The sequence below is a fragment of the Podarcis gaigeae genome, assembly GCF_964106915.1.
Source record: "Podarcis gaigeae genome assembly, chromosome: 16".
Lineage (NCBI taxonomy): Eukaryota > Metazoa > Chordata > Lepidosauria > Squamata > Lacertidae > Podarcis > Podarcis gaigeae.
This window is the reverse complement of record NC_139693.1, coordinates 13598484-13624303: the sequence shown is the minus strand read 5'-3', so window position 1 is coordinate 13624303 and position 25820 is coordinate 13598484. Positions and strand designations below refer to the sequence as shown.

The 25820-nt window shown below is 46.4% G+C and overlaps 3 protein-coding genes across 7 annotated transcripts; 2 read left to right on the top strand and 1 right to left on the bottom strand.

Moving 5' to 3' along the window:
• DUSP23 (dual specificity phosphatase 23) lies at positions 1-21786 on the bottom strand. Of its 5 annotated transcripts, XM_083716374.1 has the most exons (5): positions 21516-21786; positions 21334-21422; positions 5079-5141; positions 4095-4369; positions 1-792 (listed from the first exon to the last, which is right to left on the bottom strand). In XM_083716374.1, exons 4-5 carry the CDS (start codon positions 4362-4364, stop codon positions 607-609), a joined length of 456 nt encoding a protein of 151 aa, XP_083572500.1. In that variant the 5' UTR covers positions 4365-4369; positions 5079-5141; positions 21334-21422; positions 21516-21786; the 3' UTR covers positions 1-606. The 5 variants fall into 5 exon arrangements, with proteins under 5 accessions (XP_083572500.1, XP_083572498.1, XP_083572501.1 ...); XM_083716372.1 differs by lacking the exons at positions 21334-21422; positions 21516-21786 and adding an exon at positions 11062-11181; XM_083716375.1 differs by lacking the exons at positions 21334-21422; positions 21516-21786 and adding an exon at positions 11119-11141.
• LOC310833668 (serum amyloid P-component-like) lies at positions 13851-17200 on the top strand. Its single transcript, XM_083716362.1, has 2 exons — positions 13851-14032; positions 16381-17200. The coding sequence occupies exons 1-2, from the start codon at positions 13969-13971 to the stop codon at positions 17001-17003; spliced, it is 687 nt and encodes a 228-aa protein (XP_083572488.1). The 5' UTR covers positions 13851-13968; the 3' UTR covers positions 17004-17200.
• A 158-nt stretch (positions 21787-21944) lies between the features above and the next one.
• LOC310833666 (serum amyloid P-component-like) lies at positions 21945-25585 on the top strand. Its single transcript, XM_083716361.1, has 2 exons — positions 21945-22462; positions 24441-25585. Exons 1-2 carry the CDS (start codon positions 22399-22401, stop codon positions 25070-25072), a joined length of 696 nt encoding a protein of 231 aa, XP_083572487.1. The 5' UTR covers positions 21945-22398; the 3' UTR covers positions 25073-25585.
• Positions 25586-25820: the final 235 nt, after the last annotated feature.

Sequence of the window (25820 nt, the reverse complement as noted above, 5' to 3'; positions counted from 1 at the left end):
TACAGTTGTCACCTTTGATCGCCTTTATTTCTGGGCGGTGAAGTGTCAAGACAGGAGAATCTGCTGGCTTGTGACAGAAAAGATCACCCCATGACACTCCTTAAATGTACAGACAGTTTGTAAAATGTCTCCTGACTGCCCATGCTGGCTGTTTCTTCCAGGGTGAAAGGGAAAACTCATTGCTTGCTGCCAACCCTTGCAATGGGGTCCTGTTCCCTGAGTATCTGAAACTCCCACAAAAAAAATATCAGTCTGTGCCCCAAACCAGAAGCCCCCACTAAAGAACTCAAAGCATCTCTTTAAAGCATGTGCAGGGAAACATTCGCCCTCCAGATGTCACTGAACTACAACTCCCATAAGCCTTGGCAAGCAGGGCCAAGAGCCAGGGGTGATGGGAGTTGTAGTTCAGCAACTCTGGAGGGCCACAGACTGCCTACACCTGCTTCAAACAAGAAAACCAACCAATCAACAAATCGACCGGCCTCTCCATTTGGCAGCCAGATAACTCTCCCCCAGCAACAGGGGTTACGGTAAAGTTAAAATCCCCCGTGGAGTCAACTCAGCAGCCAACGGGTTCCTACTACCCATCCTCATCTCTTCCTCTGGCTATTTGATACGGTGGTAGAACTGGACAACGGCCTTCTCCTGGTCGTGGGTCTCGATGGAGCCTGGCCGCAGCTTGCGGATCTCGTGGATGGCGTCGACACCAGTGATCTTCTGGGTCTTGGCGAGGTAACAGGCCAACATGGTTCCGGTTCTGCCAAATCCCAGCATACAATGCACTGCCACAGCCTGGTGAAGAGAGGGAAAGCCGCAGCGTGAAAGGGCCCCTCCGGCCCGTGAGGAAATTAACATTTGTGAAATTAAAGAGCTCCTGGCACGTCTGCACTCTACTGTCGCATGCTACCCCGACCTCCGAGCGGTGCGAGATTCCAGGAGATCCAGGCACTTACCCAAGGTTCGTGTTTCCTTCGGAATGAGGCACAGCGGAGACTGTGGTGTATTTATAATATAGGGTTTATTTACATGTATATACAACCTGAGCCTGCATTCACACCCCAAGAGGGCATTATTTCCTTCATAGCCACAGCCTTGGATTCAAACAGAAATCAAGAATTGCTCTGCCTCTCTCTTGCTTCTAGATCACATCACTGTAGGTTCAACCCTCACCTCTCACCTTTCTAACTACCAGCCAATTGAGGGCCCCCACCCATCTGCCGTCTCACACAGATCCACTTCCTTTGTTCCCTTAATGGCCCATCACCTAGGCCAACTTGGGTCCCCAGCAGTTTTCGGACTACAATTCCCAGCACTTTCCCCCCCTAGAAAAATAGGTGCCGGTAACTTACCATGAAGTTGTTACAGTAGTGGCACATTTTTTAACAACAACAAAAAGAGGTGCCGGTACTGTGTTTGGGCAGGTTGGGGAGAAGTAGACTGTATGCAGAACGCCTTCTAACCCCTGGATCCAGCAAGTGTTAAAATACAGTGGTGCCTCGCAAGACAAAATTAATTTGTTCCGCGAGTCTTTTCGTCTTGCGCGGTTTTTCGTCTTGCGAAGCATGGTCAGTCGCAACTGCACCTCTTCAAGCGGTTTTAAGAAAAAAGGAAACAAACTCGCAAGACGTTTTCGTCTTGCGAAGCAAGCCCATAGGGAAAATCGTCTTGCGAAGCAACTCAAAGAACGAAAAACCCTTTCATCTTGCGCGTTTTTCGTCTTGCGAGGCATTCGTCTTGCGAGGTACCACTGTAGAAGCTTTAAACTTCAGGTATGGATGGGGCGTTGCAGATCAGTGCCATTAGTTTTAAGACCTCTCTCGCACCAGTGCAAGAAATCTGCTTGTTAAAAAAGGTGGGGTGTTGTGTGTTTTTTTGGCAATTAGAGAAGCATCAGGAAAATGCACTCGAACAGGAAGACATCAGAAGCCAGGTGGGGTTTCCATCAGGTGGGTCACTGTTGCTTACCAGGAGGGAGACACAAGGTGTTGGATTGGCTCTGCTGGTGCTTTTGCGCCAGGCCGAACATCTGCCACCTCCCCACCCCCCTACAGCGACCCACTTGCAGTGAGGCTACTGAAGCTACTGAGCTGCTTCTTGAAACTACCTATTTCACGCATTCTGAAACAATGTGCAAATGGGGGGGGGGGAACAGCCACCCATCAAAATCCGTACATCTCTGAATTTTACAAGGTAATTTTCCAGTCAAGGAATGTGTACAAATACACGGACGCACAAAAGAAAGTGTAAAAATGGCACATTACAGTACAGTGGTACCTCGGGTTACATACGCTTCAGGTTACATACGCTTCAGGTTACATACTCCTCTAACCCAGAAATATTACCTCAGGTTAAGAACTTTGCTTCAGGATGAGAACAGAAATTGTGCTCCAACGGTGCGGCAGCAGCAGGAGGCCCCATTAGCTAAAGTGGTGCTTCAGGTTAAGAACAGTTTCAGGTTAAGAACAGGCCTCCAGAATGAATTAAGTACTTAACCCGAGGTACCACTGTACACTAAAAATAACATACGCAAACACATTGTCTTTAATAATAATAATAATAATAATAATAATAATAATAATAATATTTTATTTATACCCCGCCCTCCCCAGCCAAGGCCGGGCTCAGAGCGGCTTACAAGCAATAATAAAAACAAGATGAATGATTACAAACTTAAAAACAAAAATAAAACACAACAATTAAAATAATGGAACATTAAAATATTAAAATGTAGCCTCATCGCAGGAGGAGAAGGAAAAGGGGAAAAAAGAGAGAGAGAGAGAGAGAGAGAGAGAGAGAGAGAGAGGGGGGGGGAGGGAGGGAATCAAACTGGCTCCAAGCCAAAGGCCAGGCAGAACAACTCTGTCTTACAGCCCCTGCGGAAAGAAATCAGATCCTGCAGGGCCCTGGTCTCATGAGGCAGAGCGTTCCACCAGGCCGGAGCCAGAGTTGAAAAGGCCCTGGCTCTGGTCGAAGCCAATCTAACTTCCTTAGGGCCCGGGACCACTAGGGTGTTGTTATTTATGGACCTTGAGGCTCTCCGTGGGGCATACCAGGAGAGGCGGTCCCGGAGGTACGAGGGTCCTAGGCCGTGAAGGGCTTTAAAGGTCAAAAGCAGCACCTTAAATCTGACCCTGTACTCCACCGGGAGCCAGTGCAGCTTGAAAAGCACTGGGTGAATATGCTCCCATGGCAGAGACCCCGTGAGGAGCCTCGCTGCAGCATTCTGGAGTTTCTGGGACAGCTTCAAGGGCAGCCCCGCGTAGAGTGAATTACAGTAGTCAAGCCTGGAGATGACCGTCGCATGGATCACTGTGGCCAAGTCAGGGCGGGAAAGGTAAGGGACCAACTGCTTTATGCAGCGAAGGTGGAAAAATGTCGCCTTGGCTGTTGCTGTAACCTGCGCCTCCATGGAAAGGGAGGCGTCAAGGATTACACCCAAACTCTTAACGGAAGGCAATGGCACTAATTGGGCCCCCGCAAGAGAAGGGAGTTGGTCCCTCATCCCCATGCCATCCCGACCTAGCCATAGGACCTCTGTCTTCGAAGGATTTAGTTTCAATCGGCTCCCACGAAACCATCCAGCCACAGCTTCCAAGCATCTGGTCAATGTGTTTGGGGCCGAGTCGGTGTGGCCATCCATCAGCAGATAGAGCTGAGTGTCATCAGCATATTGGTGACAGCCCAGCCCAAAGCTCCGGATAATCTGGGCAAGGGGGCGCATAAAGATGTTAAAAAGCATCGGGGAGAGAATTGCGGCCTGCGGCACTCCACACACCAAGGAGTGGCGCGACGACATTTCCCTCCCTAGTGCCACCCTCTGTCCCCGACCAGAGATAAAAGAGCACAACCAGTTACGGGCTATGCCCTGTATCCCCACGTATTTGACAAAATTGCTCATAAATTCACACAAAAATTTTCATGGAATTGTTTTTTAAAATCGCAAACTGATGTGGAAATGTGGAGACTTAAGGTTGGAAAAGAAACTCAAGGAGATAAGAATCCGCCCGCTGCTCAAAGTCCAGTTCTCCACCCCAGCATAGACAACACTAGACTAGTTAGAGAAATCGCCTTGATACGGCCGTGTGACAACTGACCTCCCCCTTGGCGTTGGCATCGTCCACAATCTGCAGGAAGCGCTGGATTTGCTCAGGGGAAGGCGGGCAGAAGTCGGTGATACGCAGGCGGTGGAGCTGGATGCCGGGGCAGGTGTCGTGGTACGGCGGGCTGCGCTCCGTGAGCGACACCAGATGTCGAATGCCATGCTCGTGCATGTACCGGTAGTGTGCGGGCAGGCGGGGCATGGCCAGCCCCGCCAGCTGGCCTGGCGCTACCCAGGAGAAATTGGGTGGCTTGTCGGACGCCATGGACCCTGTGAGCGAGAGGGAGAGAAAAACCAAAGCGGAGGTAGTTCACCGAAAGGCAAATCCCTTCTCCCTGCCGTGTTCTCAAAAGGCTGCTGGAGAATTGGGCGTGGTTCCCCAGTGCCACCCTCTGCGGAAAACTTCGCCTTGGTGCGGTTTGGCCGGAGCTGCCCTGAGTGCAGCCCCGGAGGATTCTGGGAACAGAGCCGCCACCGCCTAGCCCTCAAAGCAGCCAAAGGTATTGGGTTGGGATTAAGCGTTCTTAGAACCAAAGCTGGTGTGTGTGTGGAAATCCGCTGCCCGATTTGGAAAAGAAAACAAAACACAGGATGATCGCTGTGCTAACAGAAAAAGGGTGGGGAGGTGCCAGAGAGATCTCCGGCTGTTGTCTTTGCAGGTATTAAAAGCGAACAACGCAGGAAAGGGAACAAAAAGGTATTAAGCAAACATTCGCATAGAGAGGCAGCCTTTCTGTGTGTACCAGCTGCTGGAAGACACACAGAGGAAAGCGCTACTGTCTTCACATCCTCATTTTGGCAGGGCCACACTCCTGTCTGGGCAATCTTCTGAGGGCCACATGTCAGCGATGACCGGGAACAGATGCAGAATTTCCACCAAGGTCACTGCCTACCTCTGTCTAATGGTAGGACTGGCCATGGGCAAATAGCTGGGATGATCCTGAACCAGTAATATTTGCTCGTTTTGCACCTCACTTACCTCATGGGTTATTGTTGTGAGGAGAAGCCCCTTTTGCAGAGGAGGCAAAAGAAAACTGGAGCGCTGCAAGAGAAAGAAGTAAACACAAGAGATTTTTGTTTTAATTATGATCCTCTTGGCGGTGCTGACTAATTTACTCCAGCAACCTTTTGCAGAGGAAAAACAACAGGGTCTTGTGGCACTGTGGAGACCCTGAGCAATTCCTGCTGACCTGTTTATTGAGCATTCATCCAGATTTGCTGGTAGAAAGCTTGTGCGGAGGTTATGCAATGTCCACGCTTGACTGAGCACTGGCCCTGAGGTGTTCACAGGGAGGACAGAGACCGTTTTGTCAATTGAAGGTTAACTCAAGATTTTTGGTGCCTTCCACTAATCACTTTCTTTACTTTCCTTATTTTAAAAAATAAGTTGATATGTTGCACCAGAGGAGCTTTAATTGCACCATCTTAAAGTTCTCAAATATGTGTGAATCCTTCCTGGGGAATACCGGAGGTGTCCTAACATAAAGACTAACTGGCATAAGATTATATGGAGCAAAGTATTAGAGCAATTCATGATGGATAAAGCTCTCAATAGCTATTAGCCACCAGAACTTGGTTCTCCCCGCACTTGTCAACTAAGCTACCAGAAAGAGAGAATATTCACATCAGTTGTTCCATCTGCTTTTGCCTCTAGCCCCGCTGGCCATTGGCATGTGGCCCCCAGAAGGTTGCTAAGAAGGAAATGTGGCCCTCAAGCCCCAAAAGCATCTCCACCCCTGCATAAAGGGTCAAAACAGCACTGTAGATTCTGTAGGTCGTATGAGTAATAAAAATGGCCAGAGTCTCTAAACCTTCTCAGAGGAGTCATCTTGTTCTTGTCTTGTCAAAGGACAAGAAAGGAGATTATTATTTTTTAATCAATTAATTATGATTTATAGAGAAAAAGAAAACGTAATATATTTCCCCTTTTTAAAAACCAAACCAAGACTTTTATCTAGATACAATAAAAAACAAAGGGGGGGCGGAGAGAGAGAAAGAAACAGAGAGAGAGAGAGAGAGAGAGAGAGAGAGAGAGAAGAGAGGGTAGAAAAGAGGTTAAAAGAGAATGATAGAAAGTAAGATTCAGAAAGTAAAGGACTTCCGAGTCTTCATTTGCCCGCTATGTTAATGTTTAATGCTGTATTGTGTTTTTAATATTCGGTTGGAAGCTGCCCAGAGTGGCTGGGGAAACCCAGCCAGATGGGCGGGGTATAAATATTAAATTATTATTGTTTAAATAATAAATTTTTTGTTGTTGTTGTTGTTGTTGTTGTTGTTGTTGTTGTTGTTGTTGTTGTTATTACTATTAAAAAACAATACATTCACTTAGTCCAATCAAATATAACAAGAAAGGAGATTGTGACCAAAAGTTAGGAAGACCTTTCTGAGGGGGAGAGCAGTTGAGACTCCCTCAGAAGGTGGACTCTCCTTCCATGGAGAGCAGAGATTGGCTTGGCCACCTGTCAGGGATTCTTGAGCTGAGATTCTTGCATTTTTTTTGGGGGGGGGGGTGGACTAGATGCCCCTTGTGCCCTTCCCAACTCTACAGTTCTAGGATTCACCAAGGAGCTCCTGACAAGTTTCCAAGGCCCGTCAAGCACAGAGGCATGATGGGAATCTCTGGCGGCGGCCCACCCTTGGTGCTTAAGAGCGATGACTCAGCGCCTCTTCCCACAGATAACAAAAGCAGGGGGGATTATCTCCTCTGAGGTCACCGGAGTCAATGAGAAAACCTGCAGGGAGGCTCTCCGGGTGGGATTATGTAATCTCTCTGGCGGTGGAACTACCCAGACCTGAAGCTTTGCAAGGCAGAAGCCAATGGCTCAGGGTGCCGCCATCTTTGTTGGCCCTCAGCCCAAGCAGATATTCCCTGGGTGGCCTCCCAGGGGAAGGGGCCTTTGCAGACCCTCCAAATGTCCCTATTTTCCAGGGACAGTCCCGGATTTGCAGAAGCCATCCCGGTTTCTCATTTGATGCCAGAATGTCCTGCTTTTCCTTAGAAACATTCCTATTTTCATCGGAGAAATGTTGGAGGGTATGGAGTTATGCAACCCCCGAGCCCAGGAGATAAGTAACTATACAACCTTTAGAAGACATCTGAAGGCAGCCCTGCATAGGGAAGCTTTTTAATGTTTACTGTTTTATTATGTTTTTATATATGTTGGAAGCAGCCCAGAGTGGCTGGGGCAACCCACTCAGATGGGTGGGGTATAATAATAATAATAATAATAATAATAATAATAATAATGGAAAAGGACATCCCTAGTTTCCCCAGAGAAATGTTGGAGGGTATGCCTCCTCTCAGTGACGGAAAATCTGCTTCAATCCCTTGTGGCATCCGTTTTGGAGCTGTGCAAGATCTGGTGGGGACTGTGCTATTGAAGAAATAAGGATAAATATATTTAGGGCTGCAGATGTAAAGGTTCACTAAGTTCAATGGGGCTTACTCCCAGGTAAGTGTGCTTAGGTTCGCAGATGCAGTTTATAATGCCCTCCAAAATGCAACCTTTGGTGTTACAGCGGCCTCTTGTGGCCATCATTGCTCTGTACAGGAGAAGCCAAAATCTCACTTGTGAGCTTCTCAACTAGGCATCTGGTTGACCATTGTGAGGACAGGATCTGGCCCAATCGCCTTCTAAATCTGGCCCACAGACAGTCCGGGAATCAGTGTGTTTTTAGATGAGTAGAATGTGTGCTTTTATTTAAAATGCATCTCTGGGTTATTTGTGGGGCATAGGAATTCGTTCATATTCCCCCCCCCCCCAAAAAAAATATAGTCCGGCCCCCCACAAGGTCTGAGGGACAGTGGACTGGCCCCCTGCTGAAAATGTTTGTTGACCCCTGGACTAGACAGTCTCCCACTGGCTTGATCCAACAGCACTACACTTCTCTCTGCCCCCACCTCCTGCAGCCATGGAAAGATAAATTTCCCTAGTAGTTACAGGGTGAGTGGTGAAGGTGAGTTTAGGTGCTCACCCAGCCAATTTGAGCATATTACAGTTTGAGCATATTACACCGATCCTGGCCTGACTGCCAATTAGTTTCCGGGCCCAATGCAGAGTGCTGGTTGTGACCTATAAAGTATTAAACAGCTCAGGACTGCAATACCTCAAGGACTGCCTTTCTCCATATGAACCAACCCAGACTCTGCAATCATCCTCTGAGGCCCTTCTTCCTGTGCCCCACTCGCAGAGGTCCGGAGGGTGGCAACACGAGAACAGGGCCTTTTCTGCAGTGGCTCCTCATTTGTGGGATGCTCTCCTGAGGGAGGCTTGCCTGGCGTCTTCATTATACACCTTTAGGTGCCAGGCAAAAACGTTCCACTTTAAGCAGGCCTTTCGATTATTAACATCCTATGCTCTTTTAAATGTGCTTTTGAGATGTATTCGTTTGTTTTGTTCTTCTTCTTGTTCATATTATCTTTTTTGTGAATTTCACCTTGTACTCTTATTCTGTAAACCACCCTGAGGTCTATGGAAGAAGGGTGGTATATAGATTCAATCAATAAATAACAATAATAACAACAACCTGAGCCCCAGGAAATCTGCCTCCTCCCCTCCACCCATCAACACTACATATCTGAGGATCCTTGGCTCTCTCCAAGCCAGCTTCCAAGTAGTGCATTTCCAACATTATTATTATTATTTATTAAATTTGTATGCTGTCCTTCTCCCATAGATCTAAGGGCAGTTCACAACATGAAACTGCAATATAAACAACACAAATTACATAATAAAAAACCGGAAAAAATCCAAACCATCGCACCCAAGCATAGGCCTTCTATATATGTCTGTCCATCCTTTGGGAAATCACATACCATCCAAGCAAAATATTAAGAGGTGGGCTTCTTCCAATGACGTACAAATGGAAAATAGTAATTATTATTTGTTTCATATTTTCTGGCATCCCTCTATGGGACAGTCATCCCCAAACCTCTTTCCGAAAGCATTTTATAGGATACACACACACATATATATAATTTTATGTAAGGCAGCTTACACCATGGAAAGAATACGTAAGTACAACATAACAAAAGTAGTCACAAACTCCCTGTGGAATCCCCTCCCTTCAGATGTCAAGGAGATACAAGAACTATACAACTTTTAGAAGACATCTGAAGGTAGCCCTGTATCTGGAAGTTTTTAATGTTTGATGCTTTTATTATGTTTTATATATACTGTAAGCTGCCCAGAGTGGTTGGGGAAACCCAGCCAGATGAGCGGGGTATAAGTAATGAAATTATCATCATCATTACCATCACCATCATCAACAATAAGTAAAACATCAAGAAGTATACAACCAAACTGAAAAACTTCAACATAAATACAGTAATGAGCTCTAAAATAAAGATACGGAAAAATACTAACAGCAACAACCACTCCACCTGCAACAAAAACAATAGCTCAGGCCAAGGCTCTGTTCAGCAGCCTCAACTTTTGTAGTTGGAGTCCGTCAGGCCCTCCCAGGCCAGGTGGAAAAGGCTCACAAGGCAGGGAGAAGGTATTCCAGGACTCACAGCCAAGATGGATAAGATTCTCTCTTTTGTCTAATTTCCCCCTCTTTGAAAGCCTTCAGAAGCTAGCAGTAGATAGGGGTAGGCAGCCTGTTTAAATCTCGGGGGCCACACTCCATTCTGGGAAACCTGTTGGGGGCCACATGCCAGAAATATGTGTATCCCGAGGATAAAGCGGGCAGAACATTACCGGTGTGTCTGTTTCCACACGCATCTCTCTCCACCCTCCAGCCAGGAAAAGCACTGAAGGGGCAGCGGGGGGAGAGGGGGGCAGAGCAGAGCAGGGCCAATAAGGGGTGTGGTTCTGGAGGATGGGAAAAGTCCTGAGGGCCAGGCAGAGAGGCCTGGAGGGCCACATTAGCCTCTGGGCCTGAGGTTCCCCATCCCAGGGCTTGCCCCTTTGACAGAGTGCATGAGAGGCAAACATTGTTCCTTCCTGCTGATCTTAATCTTGTATTTTTATATTGCTGTAAGCCAGAATCATAAAACTGTAGAGTTGGAAGGGAGTGGGATGGTTTCTTGGTTTGTTTTTGTTCTAGTCTGCATTCTCACTTTCTTATTTTTTATGTTGTGAACTGCCCTGTAATCTTCAGATGACAGGTGGTATACAAATTTAATAAAGGAATAAAATATGTAAAACCTTGTTTGTCAACAAGCTTAGGATCTTAGGACTAGTCCACCATCCTACAGTGCAGGAATCACAGCTGGGATCTTTCGAAGGGCAGGTAAGATATCCAAATGCTCCTCCAAACAATACAGTTTTCTCATCACTCTTTTTAAATGTACAGAAAACACTTTGAGGGCAGATTTAAAACCACATACTTCATATACAAGCTGCCTGCTTGTCAGTCTTCGCCCCCCCCCCCTTTTGCTGGACAGCCTAAAAATAACCCTTGGCAAAGAAATCTTGTCCCAGGATGACATTGAGGCTGCCCTCAAACGCCTCTCCCCCCCCCCATATAGTCCTATAGTGAGTCAAATCATTGGTCCATCTCGTTCAGTATTGTCGACACTGACTGGCAGCAGCTCCCAGGGATTTCAAGCGGGGACATTCTCAGCGCGACCGCAAGATGCCAAGCAGTGAACCTGGGACCTTCTACATGCCAAGCAGGTGTTCTATCACACAGCCGGTCCCACCAGTATCCTGTAAAGTCTTCAACTGGTGGGTCGGGGCAAGCGGACCTGATCTAAGGTGGGTCGCAGGAGAAACACTCTCACCCTGCAAATAGACGGGGGAAATTTAAGAAGTGGGTCTCCAAATGCATGTTTGGGTTAAAAGTGGGTCCTGGGTCTGTAAAGATTGGGTGGCTACCAGCTTTGGGGCATCTACAAGGCTCGGCATCCGTGCATGTGGATGGGCAGCGCGCCCTGGAATCAAGACCCCCTGATCTGCTGCCGCTTCCCCCCTTTTTCCGACATTGTTTTGGGTACCCGATTTCCCGCGCAGTACCTGAAACGAAAAGCAGGGTTGCAAAACAGGAGAAAGGAGCCGGCTTGGAAGTCATACCGATGCCAAGGGGCGCACTTCCTGCCCGCACAGTGCAAGCGGAAAGGGAACCTCTGCAAATGCCCGCCCTTTGGAGAGCAGAAGAATGCAAGGGAGCCTCTCCAAATTCCCAACTTTTGCAGCAAGAATCAAGCCGGGCAGAAGGAGCCTGCTTTTACGCACGTGTTTGTTATGGTGCGCCCTGTTTGCCACTTACCTCTGCGAGTTTTGCTGCATCGCCGAACACCCACCCGCCCGCGTGTTTTTTCTTCCTGAGAAGTTGCTGAGTCGCTGTGCGGAGCTGATTCCACGTAGCTGACCCGTGGGGAGGAAAAGGGGAGGCGGACGATCTGGTGCCTCGGGGATCCCTCAAGGGAGATCTGCTGGCCCGCTATCTGCTTGGCCTGCAGAAAGTCCCGGGCTCTGGACTACGCAGAATTAGACAAGCTAACAGGAAGGATCCGAGACCTGTGGGACCAAAGGTTTACCGAAGACTGGACTAAATTTACTGAGATTTACTCAGATTTACTCAGATACTCACTAAATTTACTGAGTATCTGAAAAGTATTTGTGATGATCAGATTACGTTTGTATGACTACAAAAAGTTCTGTGAGGAGTAATTTAAGAAATATTGTAAAAATGGAAAGGGAGAAATGATTTGTTAGAAAATGTAAAGGCAATATTAAGCTAAGAATTGCAGGAGAAATAATCAAGACGGAAGGCTATCAGAGATGCTGAAGGAAGTCCAAACAAGGACATATGTATAATAATTTGTGTGGTATGTCTTTAAAATTTTTGTATGTTAAAATTAATAAAAAATATTTTATATATATAAAAAAGAAAGTCCCGGGCTCAGTCCCCGTAGTCGTCCAAACAGGGTCGGGGAATAGTGGCTCAGTCAATACATTGGTTCATACTGGGACTTGCTGGGACCGGAGAGGAGCTCACAGCCCTGCCGAGCCAAGGGGAGGGTTTCCTGCGTCTGTCGTCTGAACCTGGTCTCCCGATGGCAGGAACCTTGGGCGTAGCCAAGGGGGGGGGAGGCAGGGAGTCAGCTCCCCCACCAGCAAGTAAATCAATAAAAATACTTAACTAACTGAGGTTCTGCCTCTCCTAACATGAAGCCCCCCCCCCAAAATCCTGGCTATGCCCACGTGGGGAACGGCCACTTTGTCTCACACAGCAGAACACCTACTTTGCATGCAGAAGGTCCCAGGTGGGAAAGACCCCCTTCCTGCAATCCTGATCCTGCTGCTGCCAATCAGTGTAGACAACACTAGGAGCAAATGCTGGGTATATCCAAGCAGGTTTGGAGGGGCGGGGAAGCTGCGGGACAAACTGAAGTGTGAAAGAGTCCTTAATGTAATAATGTTTGTATTTTTGTATTTTAAAATTTCTATACCGCTTTATATTTTTAATAAAAAACTCAAAGTGGTTTACAGCATATTAAATCAATAAAACATTAGCTAATAATGAATGCATATAAAATAGGCAGGATCAGAATGCCTAAGAGATGGTTGGGTCACAGAACCTATCTGCTATTAAGCGGGGAGCTCTTTAGGCCCTCCCCCAGTTTGTGTGCCCTTCTGGGGTTCGCGGGGGGCACGTGCCCCTGGGGGTCAAAGTCAGAGGCAGGTGTGGGCCGAGCAAAGAATGGCTTGCTGGGTACAAGCAAATAGGTATTCTGTAGTTGAGATCAGATGTTTAGATGTTGTTGGACTCTCATCTTCCAACATCGCTTAAGGAAGGGGGCGTGAGAGGCTCCTCAGAACATATCTTCCCTCTCCACAACTGTCTTGAAAGTGTTTGTAGAACCATGAGTTAGGAAGAAACCAAACAGACTCTCTGTCGCAGGCGAAAGGTCGGTTTTTTTAATTAAACATTTGGTGCCTAAAAATGCAAGATCTGCAGATTTATTGATTATTTATGTATTACATTTACCGGTATATACCACCTTTATCTTCCAAGGATTTCAAGGTGGTGTACATGGTTCTCCTCCCCATTTCATCCACACAACAACCCTGTGAGGTAGGTTAGGCAGATAATGGTGACTGCCCAAGGTTAGTGGCTGAGTGAGTACTGTATATCCCAACAATGCTTGTTGTTGTTGTTTAGTTGTTTAGTTGTGTCCAACTCTTTGTGACCCCATGGACCAGAGCACTCCAGACACTCCTGTCTTCCACTGCCTCCTGCAGTTTGGTCAAACTCATGTTAGTAGCTTACTCTAAGCTTACGCTAAGCTAAATTGCAAGATGAGACTAAATGGGGAGAAAAAGAGATAAAGCGAAGTCTCTTGTCATCCTCCGGCCAAGGAGATCTCCACCTCTAAGACAAAAGGACCACACATATAGTTTAAAGGAAGTCCGCAACAGAGATCTGATGTGACAAAGCTCTCTTTAGGTGAGGTGTTCAGGCGTAAATGAATTTCCTAAGCTGGAAAAAGGCTTTTGGATCTCGGAAAACAAACTAAGAAGCAAACCCTGAAGTCCACCGGGGAAGTTTCCTTGCCCCTGAGCTATGGCCCTTCCTGTCCCACAAAACCTGGCTAAGAAAACTCTCCAAAAAGGCTCTTGGAATCCAAGGATTGTGAGGAATGGTTTTGAGCTGGAAGGAATTCAAAAGAGAAACCAGTGCTAGTTGAGGTAGTTTTGAAAGTGGGGGGAGGGGAACAGTTTTGTCAATACACTGGGGAAATCCCTAGGAAGTAAGCAACAGGAAGCTCAGCCCACCCAGGTCAGTTCAGATATAAATGCCGAGAAAGTTTGCAAAATTTCACAATAGCAGATTGACTTTGCTGAGAACAGAAGTTCCCAACAGAAATCAAAAGATTCTGGGGCCGCTTTGACCAGTTTGTTCTGCGTCCAGCCAGAATGGAGATCCTTCACCCCTCTCTTGTCATCCTGGCCTGCCTTTTAGGGTCTCTGGCAGAGGAAGGTGAGTGCCGTGTGGAGCTGTACAGATGAAACAGCTGTAGCTCTGGACCAGAGCTAAACAGCTGGATTGTCTGCTGTGGAACCACCAGGGCAGAACTTGGGGGGGGGGGGATCCTGGAGGGCTCCAATCGGTTCTGCAGCGATAGAACTGCTAGCACATTGGAGGGACAGAAAGGGCTCTGGAACCTGGGAAGGGAGCCCACGTAGGACAAGGAAAACGCTGATTCTAAACCTCTACTGCCTTGTGGGATATCTTTGGGAGAAGAAAAGGCATATCCTCTTTCGAGGCTTTTAATGTTGAATAGATTATTGTATTTTAATATTTTGTTGGAAGCCACCCAGAGTGGCTGGGGAAACTTAATATTACTCCAATAAAAGTATTGTCATTAAATTTATTGTATATTAATGATTTTCTTCTGACTTTTGCCCATGGATCATGCTTCCTCAACCTCGGCCCTCCAGATGTTTTGAGACTGCAGTTCCCATCATTGCTGACCACTGGCCCAGCTAGCTAAGGATCATGGGAGTTGTAGGCCCAAAACATCTGGAGGGCCAAGGTTGAGGAAGCCTACCGTGGATTATCTTAACAATGGCATATTGGTGTTTTATGAACGAAGTGATTCATTAACAATACCAGCACAAAACAACTTTTGCATGTGATTCTGCCAGAGTCACAGTCCAGCTGTTGGCTATGACTGTTGGTTTTCTGAGCTCATAATTAAAAACGGTGGTGATCCCACCCAGCCCAGTGTTCAACCCAGTGTGAGACCTGTCTTCTACAGAGGGCATGATTTTCTATCCCCTTGTTGATAAAGGTGGAGAAGCAGGGCCGACCAATGTACCGTATTTTTCGCTCTATAACACGCACCTGACCATAACACGCACATCGTTTTTAGAGGAGGAAAACAAGTGAAAAAACATTCTGAATGAAACAGTAGATGTATCATTTTTGTGCTTCATGCTGTGGCCACAGACATGTGATCTGATGGTGAATTTGGGGTGACCCAATGCAAAGATCCTGAGGATCCATGTAGATACATGCTTTTTAACCACATTTTTGCACCATTGCAGCCCCAGGCAACAGTGGGTGCGTGATTTTGGGGGGGCAGGCTGTAGCCATGGACATGCTATGTGCTCTGATGGTGAATTTGGGCTGACCCAATGCAAAGATCCTGAGGATCCATGTGGATCCATGCTTTGTAACCACGTTTTTGCACCATTGCAGCCCTGTTTTTGCATCAGATCATTGCTATGTGATCTGATGGTGAATTTGGGGTGACCCAATGCAAAGATCCTGAGGATCCATGTGGATCCGTGCTTTGTAACCACGTTTTAAGTGGGGAGGGAAGGAAAAATATAGAAGGGACAAGGAGCACGAGAGGGGTGTGCGGAGAAGCAGCTGGCTAAGAATGCAGGAGAGGAGTTTAAAGGGGGGGGGGAAGGAAGGCAAAAGTCCACCCACCCACTCAAGCCAGCCCTCTCTCTCTCTCTCTCTCATCTGCATGTTTTCTGCTGCCTGCCGAGTCCCCAGACGCAGCAGCAGCAGCAGCACCGGAGCAGGGACGCTCTGCTTTCCTCTCTACTTGCCTGGAGGGGAGGGGATTTCACTGCTCTTTGTTCTGTCTGAGCAAACAGCAACCGAAACAGAACAGGGTGGGCAGTAAGACCCTGAAGCAGAATGCAGGAAAGCAGCAGCCTCTTCTCCTCCGTGAAGGCGCAATATGATTTTTGCCTGATTTTTGCCATGCACTTGGGACAAACGGCCCCAGGGACCACACATTCGCTCTATAACACGCACAGACATTTCCCCTTACTTTTTAGGAGAAAAAATCTGCGTGTTATAGAGGGAAAAATACGGTATTTTGCCACCTGAGGCAAGCTGGAAAATGGTGCTCTCTGCCATGTCTCACTCCTACAGAGGGTTTAATGTCACATGCACCCTCACCAAAACTGCTTCTAAGCTGCAGGGCAGGGCATGAGACAGGGTCAGTTCAATACATTTTGCTGCCTGATGCAATGGACAAGATGGCGCCCTTCCCCAAGGTTCGTACACAAGCCAACTGGACTTAATCTTACTCCAATACTGGTGAAAAATACTGGCGGAAAAGTGGGACATTCCCGGATCAAATCAGAAACCGGGGTGGCTTCTGTAAATCCAGGACTGTTCTTGGAAAATAGGGACACTGAGAGGGTCTGTAACAACAACAACAACAACAACAGGTCTCTAGGGTTGGAGCAAAAGTCAGTGGGCTACAGGATATTAAAGCAATCTCTCAGACAACGTTCAAGTAACACCTGCATGTAGGTGTGAGGAAAAAAAATCTTACTCTCTTCTTTTCCTGCCTCCAGACCTTCAAATGAAGGTATTCATATTCCCAGCGAGTTCAAACACAGCTGCTGTGGTTTTGAATGCCTCGTTCCAGGATCCGTTGACTAGCGTCACCGTCTGCCTGAGAAGCTACACATTGCTGACCCACGCCTACGGCCTCTTCTCTTATGCCACACAGAAAAGCGACAATGAGCTCCTGATCCTCAAGCCCAAACCCAACCAATACGACTTTTATGTGGGTGGCACATTGGTGACCTTCAGGGTTCCGGAAAGAATGACCTCCAGACCTCAGTGGGAGCACATCTGTATGAGCTGGGAGTCTGCCACGGGGTTGGTGGAGTTCTGGTTGGATGGGCAGCCTCTTCCCCGAATGGGCATGAAGAAGGATTACTCTATAGGCACAGGAGGATCCCTTCTCCTGGGGCAAGATCAGGATACCTTGGGGGGTGGCTTTGATATCAACCAGTCCTTTCTAGGAGAGCTTGCGGATGTGTACATGTGGGACCGGGTGCTGACCCCAGATGAGGTGCTTCTTGTCCGCAATGGCGGCACCCTGTCCAAATATATTTTGAACTGGAGATCCCTGAGCTATCAAATTAAGGGGTATGTTGTAGTTAAGCCTCCCCTGATGTCCATCTACTGAACTAGGGAGCTGTCTTAAATGAAGCCCTTGCCTAAAAAGAAATGGAGTTGTCTTAAAATTATCCAGATTTTCTTCAGGGTGTTTCAGTGGTGACGGTGTTGATCTCAACTCTTTCAGCCTGTGAACAAGTTCCAGGAAATGATACATGCAACTTCTCCTATACCATTGCCCTTCTAATAAAAAAAGATTGCATTTTATTTCCTTTTCTTTTTTTAAAAAAATGTTTGTATTGCTGAGGAGAGAATGGGACAGATGTCCAACCAGATGTGGGAATGCTGTGGATACTAGGAGAGGATATATTGATTTAATAGTATCCTTCCTCACTCATGTTTGTGAGTCAGCAGCAGCAGAGTGCATTCCCCAATATATAGCAGGAATCTAGTTGGTAGATTCATTTGAATCCCTTTCCTTAAGCAATCCAATCTGGCTTTGTCCAGATTGGGTTTTGTTCCTGGGAAGTCCCCTTTATCCCTCCTAAAGAGAATAAAGACACAATAGCCTTCTTTATAAGAGGTTTACTTGCATTCAGTTCACAGCTGGGTCCCTGAAGTCAGGCTTTAGCTTAGAGTTACAGAAAAGAATGTGGGTTCATTCCACATGAGGATTTGAGGTGTGAGAGCCAGCAGACAGCAAAATACAACAGTATCAGCAGAAGAACAGCAAAAGACAAAGAATGACCAGCCCTTTTTATGGGGTCTCCCAGGGTCACGCCCATCTACCTGGTCACACTCAGGGGGAAGAAGCCCCAGACCAGGTGTGACAGGAAGTCCTCCTGGCTGGAGTAACATCCCCCTGTGTGTCCACTCTGGGCAAACAGGAAGTGTTGTACTTGATTGCTTATGTTACATCCCACACCAGAATGGTCCAGGCAGGTTTTGGGAGGAAAGTCTTTGTTTTGCTTCTCCCAAAATTTGGAGATGGGGAAGTAGAGTTGTGTGCAAAATGGCCTCTTGGCACCCTCCATCCGGTTTTGGAAGCAGATCACTTTGGGGTTGTTTTTTTGGGGGGGGGATTTCACAAAATTTCTCCAAGGGTAGGAGAAATTCTCAGGGGTGGCCTCACCTGCACCATTAGCAGCGGTAGTAGCGCAGCTACCTTCTGGACTGGAGAAAGGGAATAAAATATTGGTAACTGTTTCCACAGATGCATAAAATTGCTTTTACCCCGGTGGGGATATTTAGTAATTTATAGATCTGTATCAAATGGGAACTTCACAGCCAGAACATTTTGACAGTAAGAGCAGTTTAACAATGAAAACAATTAAGTAGAGCAGTGGTGGGGAACTTTTCTGGCTCCTCCCAGGCCAACATTGACAGTAGGTTAGTTTTTCTGTACACACTCACAAGCCGTCCTGTCTTGCATCCATGCAAGTAAAAGACATCATCACACTTCAAGGACTCATTCTGGCCAAGCAAAGACACTCAAGGGGGGTGCAGAGCGTATTGCAGATGTTAATATTGCACAGCTTGAAGCAGTAGGATAAATAAAAACTCTTGGAATAAAAATGGCCCAGACCCATCAATATAATTCGAAAGCTTTACTCGAACTGTCTTCAAACAGACTTAAAACAATAATGAGACATCCAAGTGGTTGCATAATTTAAATGCTTGTCCAAGCATAGGTTCAGCTACTTTAAAACATAATGCAACTCCAAACAGACCAGAAACCAACAGTCTTCCTCTCCACACCAGACTCTGGAGTTGTTTTCTCCCCAGGCAAGACCTGATTACTACATATTTCTACTTGGGTGGTTTTTGGACCCACACAAAATTGTGATTTGCAACCCTCCTGTATATGTCTCTCGTTGCCAGAGAATTGAAAGGGATGGGGATTCAGCCCTTTGCAACAGACCACCAACCCTCAGAGTGCTTCACTCCTGTTCCAGAATATTCCGCGTCTCATGCTAAGCCTACAGATGACCTTTTTTTGAAGTAGCAAAGAAGACAATGCACAGTGTGATAAGTCAAGCTCCCTGCTCAGGTGGTGGCCACTGGGGGAATTTCCTGACATCCAGCAGTTTTTCAGAGGGCTTTATAAAGAAGAAACACATCTTTGTTTCAGGTAACAGGCACCCTTTGTTTCCAATAAGGGACGTTGTTTTGGCCAAGGAGAGCTCTGACAGCGTGGAATCTTGTTGAGACCTCATGTTTCCCCGTCGCCGAATCATGGCTCTGAGATCAGGAGAGGACTTGAACTCCCTCCTCTCTGCTTTTGTCCTTTAATGTAAGGTTACCAGATTTTTTTCAATGAATCCGGGGACACTTTTCAACTTCAATGGATTTTGTATGGGGACTGATTTGTAAATCTGGGGACTGTTCCTGGGAAACGGGGACGTCTGGTAACCTTACATGGAGTTTTGTTTTCAACACAACTGGAGACCAAACAACCTACAACTGATAATTTAGTCTAGGAATGGTGGAAGAAATTTGATTTCATTCACCTTTAAAGGCAAAAACAATGAATGCAGCGCTTTCCAAAGCAATACGTAAACTGAAACACAGTTTCTGAATTTTGCAGTGCCATTCTATGGCCAAGTAATGTGTACAAGAATGCACACCCTTGGATAGGAGTGGGCATAAACATGTGTATATTAGTAAATAACATACAAAAATGCATTACATTTGAAAAAAATGCTGTGCAGAACATTGTATGTTACCCAAAATCTTATATAAATGATGGGAAATGGAAAGGGACAGATTTGCCCCTCCCCAACACCTCCACACTGATAAGCAAGAGGCATCATTATAGATCACGGATATATTCTAGTCAGGTGGGAGACCAGGATAAGCATGGTGAGAAGATTAAAATAATTCACACGAAAAAGTATCAAATGAAGCAGAGCTGCACACCGGCAAGTCACCAGATATCTCTGTTTCTCAAAGAATGACGTATTTTTGCAATGAAATTTCCCCTAAAATAACGCATTCCTGTATTTATTTATTTTTAACTAATAAATGCATTTACATGCAGACTTTACCCTAGAGCAGGTGTGGGGAAACTTTGGCCTTTCACTTGGTTCTGAACTACAATTTCCATTATCCTTAGCAAATATGGCCAATGGCTAGGCATGATGGGAGCCGTAGTTCAGCAACATCTGGAGGGCCAAAGGTTCCCCCCCCCACCTTAGTACATGCCACACAGTACATGGCAGGATAACTGCATTGCAAAATTCAGAGTACAAATTTTGAAGGATGTCTGGGTTTGGGTTCACATATAGTTTAGGAAAGCGGAAATTAATTAAGTTTGTCTTTCAATGTGAACTGAATTGGATTTCTGTCCCTTTGCTAAGTTGGAGGGTGAATGTAGGGAGCCTCCCACAGTCTTGGAGGCTTCCTGCACATTTCAGGTTTTCCAGAGAGGCAAAGCCACCTGGTTTGCTCAGAAGGAAGGTGTTAAACCAAGCAAAGGTCCAGTGAAGACTACGAAACTTGCCTGGGGAGAATCCAAGGGCCAGATAGAGATTCCTGGGGGCCACATCTGGTCCTTGGGCCTGAGACTTCCCACCCCTGCCCTAGCTTCCAAAGGGCAGAACATCAACATAAAAGCACAGAAGTAAATGCCAGAGGTGCTCTTGTGGATTAAAGGTAAAGGTAAAGGGACCCCTGTGTTGGGAGACATTCTGCACAGAAACATGTTTGTACCTTTAAGAACAGTTTTTGTGAGCTCTGGGCTAATTGGTTGCAGCGGGCTATGGCTACAAAAGGAGAAAAGCTGCAGTTTGAACCTTGCCTGCAGGAAAAACACCCACAAGCGTTTCTGTTTGTTGTTTTGAAATAAAGTCTTTATTTAATTTGGTTTTACACCAGTCTCATGGTGTCACAGTCTTCTGTCATCTGCCACCAGTGGAAAATCCCCCTCTAACACCCTGACCATTAGGTCCAGTCGTGACCGACTCTGGAGTTGCGGCGCTCATCTTGCTTTATTGGCCAAGGGAGCCGGTGTACAGCTTCCAGGTCATGTGGCCAGCATGACTAAGCCGCTTCTGGCGAACCAGAGCAGCGCACGGAAACACTGTTTACCTTCCTGCCAGAGTGGTACCTATTTATCTACTTGCACTTTGATGTGCTTTCGAACTGCTAGGTTGGCAGGAGCAGGGACCAAGCAACGGGAACTCACCCCATCGCGGGGATTCAACCCGCAGACCTTCTGATCGGCAAGTCCTAGGCTCTGTGGATTAAGGGGGCAGTAATCTTGATTGTTCTGTAAGATTATCCCTATGATAGGAAATACACTTTAATAAACTTGCCTCTAATCTTTTCAGCAGCCTTGGCAGGCATAAAAAGCCACCTGAGAAGCAACATTTACCAGAATGGGATAATAGGCAACCTACCTTCTGGACATGTGCTTCTTAAGAACAGGTGCCAGGTAGAACTCAACAGCCAAGAAGATGGAGTCCCAAGGAGGTTGCCAACAAACACCCTAGAAGGAGACATGAGAGACAAGTGGTGGTGGTCCTATTAAACATATTATTTGTGCTCATATTAAACATAGAAGATTTGTCCAAAACCCCACCTAATTGTGTAACTATGGTGGGTTTGAACTAACATCTAAGAGGGAAGTATCATTCAATCTCCTGGGCATATGGAAAGCTGGGTTCCATGGCTCACCAGCCAAGAACAATGGGGAAATTCTCCCTCCTTGCTCAGAACACCTTGGGTAGGCAAAGCCAATATGTTCACCCAGACCCATTGACCAGGATTCACCAAGATGCACACGACAGGTCCGAAGGACACCCCAAGCTGAAGGCTGTAGAAGGTGGCAGGTTCAAGGCTCAAAACCTGCAAAAAGCTGAAGAAAACAAATTTCAACATTTTGTGCCAAATAGCTCGCAACATATGGGAATAATATAACAATTCAACAAACAGATTCACAAACAATCACACCATATTGATGATAAAAAATGCATCCTTGTAGCCATTAAAAAGCGGAAAGTGTCCGCCCCATTTTTTCAAGCAAAGAACTGAATCACAAAATTCTGAGAGTTCAGATACATTATTTCATTCAGTGTGATTTCTCCAATGAGAAAGACATTTTGAATTTTGCAGAAAACACATTTCTACCTGTAAATTCTGTATCCCACAAGGTTGTCTGGAAAGCCTCCCAATGTTTGTGTGGGCTAAGAGGGATCGTTTTCATACTGGCAGGGTTTTGCTTTTTAAAAAACCCAGCTGACAACTGATACCACGTTTGGGATGGGAAAAATATTTCCATCTATTTCATGGATTATCCCCCTGCAAATCCCTTGCTGTGCACCTATAAATACCAGAGAGACTCTCCAGTAGCTCCAAATCGGTGACCAGCTTCAACCAGGAAGGAAGTCTCCAAGGCAGATCTGACCATTTCGGAGATCCATTTCATCCTCCCTCCAGGCCGCTCCCACCGTGCAGACAGCAGCATGGAGATCTTCCATCCCTTTCTCCTCATCCTTGCTGTCCTGCTGGGATCTCTTGCCCAGGAAGGTGGGTGCTGCGTTGAGCTGTAAAAGCAACCCTGGGGTGTGAGCTGGAAGGCTGGGGCACATTTGTGAAAGTGGCTTTAGAGGAGATAAGACAAATTCATGGAGTAGGATGGGTCTATCAAGGGCTATTAGGCATGACATCTGGAAACAAAATATTGCAGCAAGGAGTGCAGCTTTTCACAGTTCCAACTCCTTCTTTCAACCCATTCCACCGTCCCTTTTAAAAAAAAGCTTTTCTGTTTCTGAGTTGTTCTGTGTTCTTTTCTGCTTCCATCTGTGATTCAGGTTGTGTTCCCCATAATCTTTTACTGGGAATATAAAAGCAACTATCACTCCCCCCCCCCTTTTGACAGAAGCAGATGGAATTTGCAGGTAATCGTTCCAAGCAATACTTTCTACAATTTGAAATACAGTGGTACCTCGGGTTACATACGCTTCAGCTTACAGACTCTGCTAACCCAGAAATATTACCTCGGGTTAAGAACTTTGCTTCAGGATGAGAACAGAAATCGTGCAGAGGCGGTGCAGTGGCAGCGGGAGGCCCTATTAGCTAAAGTGGTGCTTCAGGTTAAGAACAGTTTCAGGTTAAGAACAGACCTCCAGAACGAATTAAGTTCTTAACCCGAGGTACCACTGTATAGATGTTTTCAAAACTTGTGCTGTCTCTTAATTGGAATCGGTTTGTCTCCCTTTTCTATGATATTCTCCTGACTGGAGATATTCACACCAGAACAGAAAATCACCACTTACTAACTGTTTTATTTCTTCTTATGACCAAAAAAAGTCATCATATACCTAACTAAACTATGGAGTTTGCTCCCATGAGAAGTAATGATGACTTCCAGCAGCAGCAGCAGTTTTATTATTTATACCCCACCCATCTGACTGGGTTTTCAGGAGGGCTTTAAAAGAGAAGTAGATGAACTCATGGAGAATGGCTATTGTCAGGGGCCGGCCTGAGGAGGAATGGTGGAAACCGAGAAGAGGAGGCAGTGGCGTAGCGTGGGTTGTCAGCACCCGGGGCAAGACAAGTAATTTGTGCCCCCTAACCCATGGATTTGCGCCCCCTAACCCGTGGATTTGCGCCCCCTAACCCTAACCCCCAGATGTTGCGCCCGGTGCGGCCAGCCCCCCCCGCACCCCCCACGCTACACCACTGAGAGGAGGACAGTATAGATTTAGAACGGTGGTTTGCAGAAGGTCATAGTTCAGAGACTGCAGAGGAGAGGAGCTGGGAAATATTGGGAGAGACAGCTAACAGACTCAGTGTCTCTTGAAAGCATTCCTGACCCCCCCTCCCAGAACCAGGTGTGCCTTGAAGGGAGTAGAAAAGAAAGCTCAGAGGCAGAAAGCACAGATAAGCTGGTGCAGGAGTGACGTAGAATAGGAGGGACTGAGGGGGTGGGACTTTACTTGGAGCAACATCATTATCTAAGAGAGATCGCATCCTTTCGTCTCTCTCTGTGAATGTTGAATAAACTACCTGGTAAGAACTCTTCTGGCTTTTCTGCTTCTTGGCATCCCACCGTGAGAGAGATAGGATTCCCTGAACCCTTGACAGCTATCAATGGTTACAAACCATGATGGCTTTGTCCTATCTCCACTGGATTACTGTATTTTAATATTTTGTTGGAAGCTGCCCAGAGTGACTGGGGAAGCCCAGCCAGATGGGCAGGGTATAAATAAATAAATTAATAAATAATAGGAGGTAGTCTGCCTTTGAATGCCAGTTGCTGGGAATCATAAGTAAGGAGAGTGTCGTTGAGCTCATGACATGCGTGTGAGCTTTTCATTGGTTGGCCACTGCAAGTACATGATGCTGAACTGGATAGACGGTGTGGCCAACATCCAGACTTCCTTCAGACGAGCCACACAGAGAAACAGAGCCTAACATAAATAATGGCACCATTTGGTGCCATACTAATCCTTGGGAAAAAATGTCTGCTCCTTTTAAACTGTTCTCTTCCTCCACCCCCCAGATCTTGAAAGGAAGGTCTTTATATTCCCGGAATCATCGGACACCAGCCACGTGGTTTTGAAGGCCACCTCACAGCAGCCTTTGACCAGCTTCACCATCTGCCTGAGATCCTACACGGACATGACCCGGGCTCACACTCTATTCTCTTACGCAACCAAGACGAGTGACAACGAGATCGTGGTCTTCAAATCCAAAACCAACGAGTACAGCCTTTATGTGGGGACTGCAGATGTGATTTTCTTCTTCCCAGAAAAGCTGGTTTCAGAACCTAGCTGGGAGCAGATCTGTATGAGTTGGGAATCTGACACAGGGTTAGTGGAGTTCTGGCTTGATGGGCAACCTTTTCCCCGAAACGGTATGATGAAAGGTCATGTTATAAGTCCAGAGGCATCGATTGTCCTGGGGCAAGATCAGGATACCTTTGGGGGTGGCTTTGATATCAACCAGTCCTTTGTAGGGGAGCTCACAGATGTGTACATGTGGGACCGGGTGCTGTCTGGGGACGAAATGTGCCTTGTCTGGGACAACCATGTTCCTTCCAACCCAATAATTAACTGGAGATCATTAAATTATGTCATGAGAGGCTACACTGTTCTTAAGCCCTACCTGTTTTCCAACTGTAGAGCTGGGTAGGCTTTGCAAACAGACGGAGAATCTTTAAAAAAACACATTACAGGGGGGTGGACTAAATGATCCTTAGGGTCCCTTCCAACTTTATGATTCTATGCTTCTTTGATTGACGCCTCCAACAGGGCTTAAAGTTAGGATTGTGGTGGTAGTCCTTAAAAGATCTAGACTTTTGCATGGCAATAGACACTGTTAGTTGCATTGATTTCAGTTCTTTCTGCTGGAATGAGGAGTTCTGTGAAACCCACAAGCTGTCGTTTCCATCTATTCCTCCAATAAAAGATTAACTCTTACGTCTGATGTATTCTTCAGCAGCGTCTGCCTTCAACAACAACCTTCAGTGGGGAGACTTGAGTTTGTTTCTTCCAAAGTCTGGGGGTGGGGTGGGCTTTTAAAACTGATTCTACCTGATTCACACTTTCCAAAACAATGCCTGAACTGTCACACAGCCATCCTCCAAAATCCACACTGCTCTGAACCTTGCAATGCCATGTCATGTGTACAGCCAACATATGCAGATACTGGGGTGAAGTGTGCATACAAATGTGTGTATTAGTGAAAATCAGCTTACAAAATGCATTATTTCTATTAGGGAAAATTCTTTTTGCCAAATTGTGCATATTAGGCAAAATTGCCTAGCAAAGTGTGTCTATGAGGAGAAATTTGCACTAAAATGCTGATAGATTTGAGTGATAAACCATAATAATAATAATAAAGCAAATGAGCGTGTGAAGAACTGAAGTTAAGAATGGAA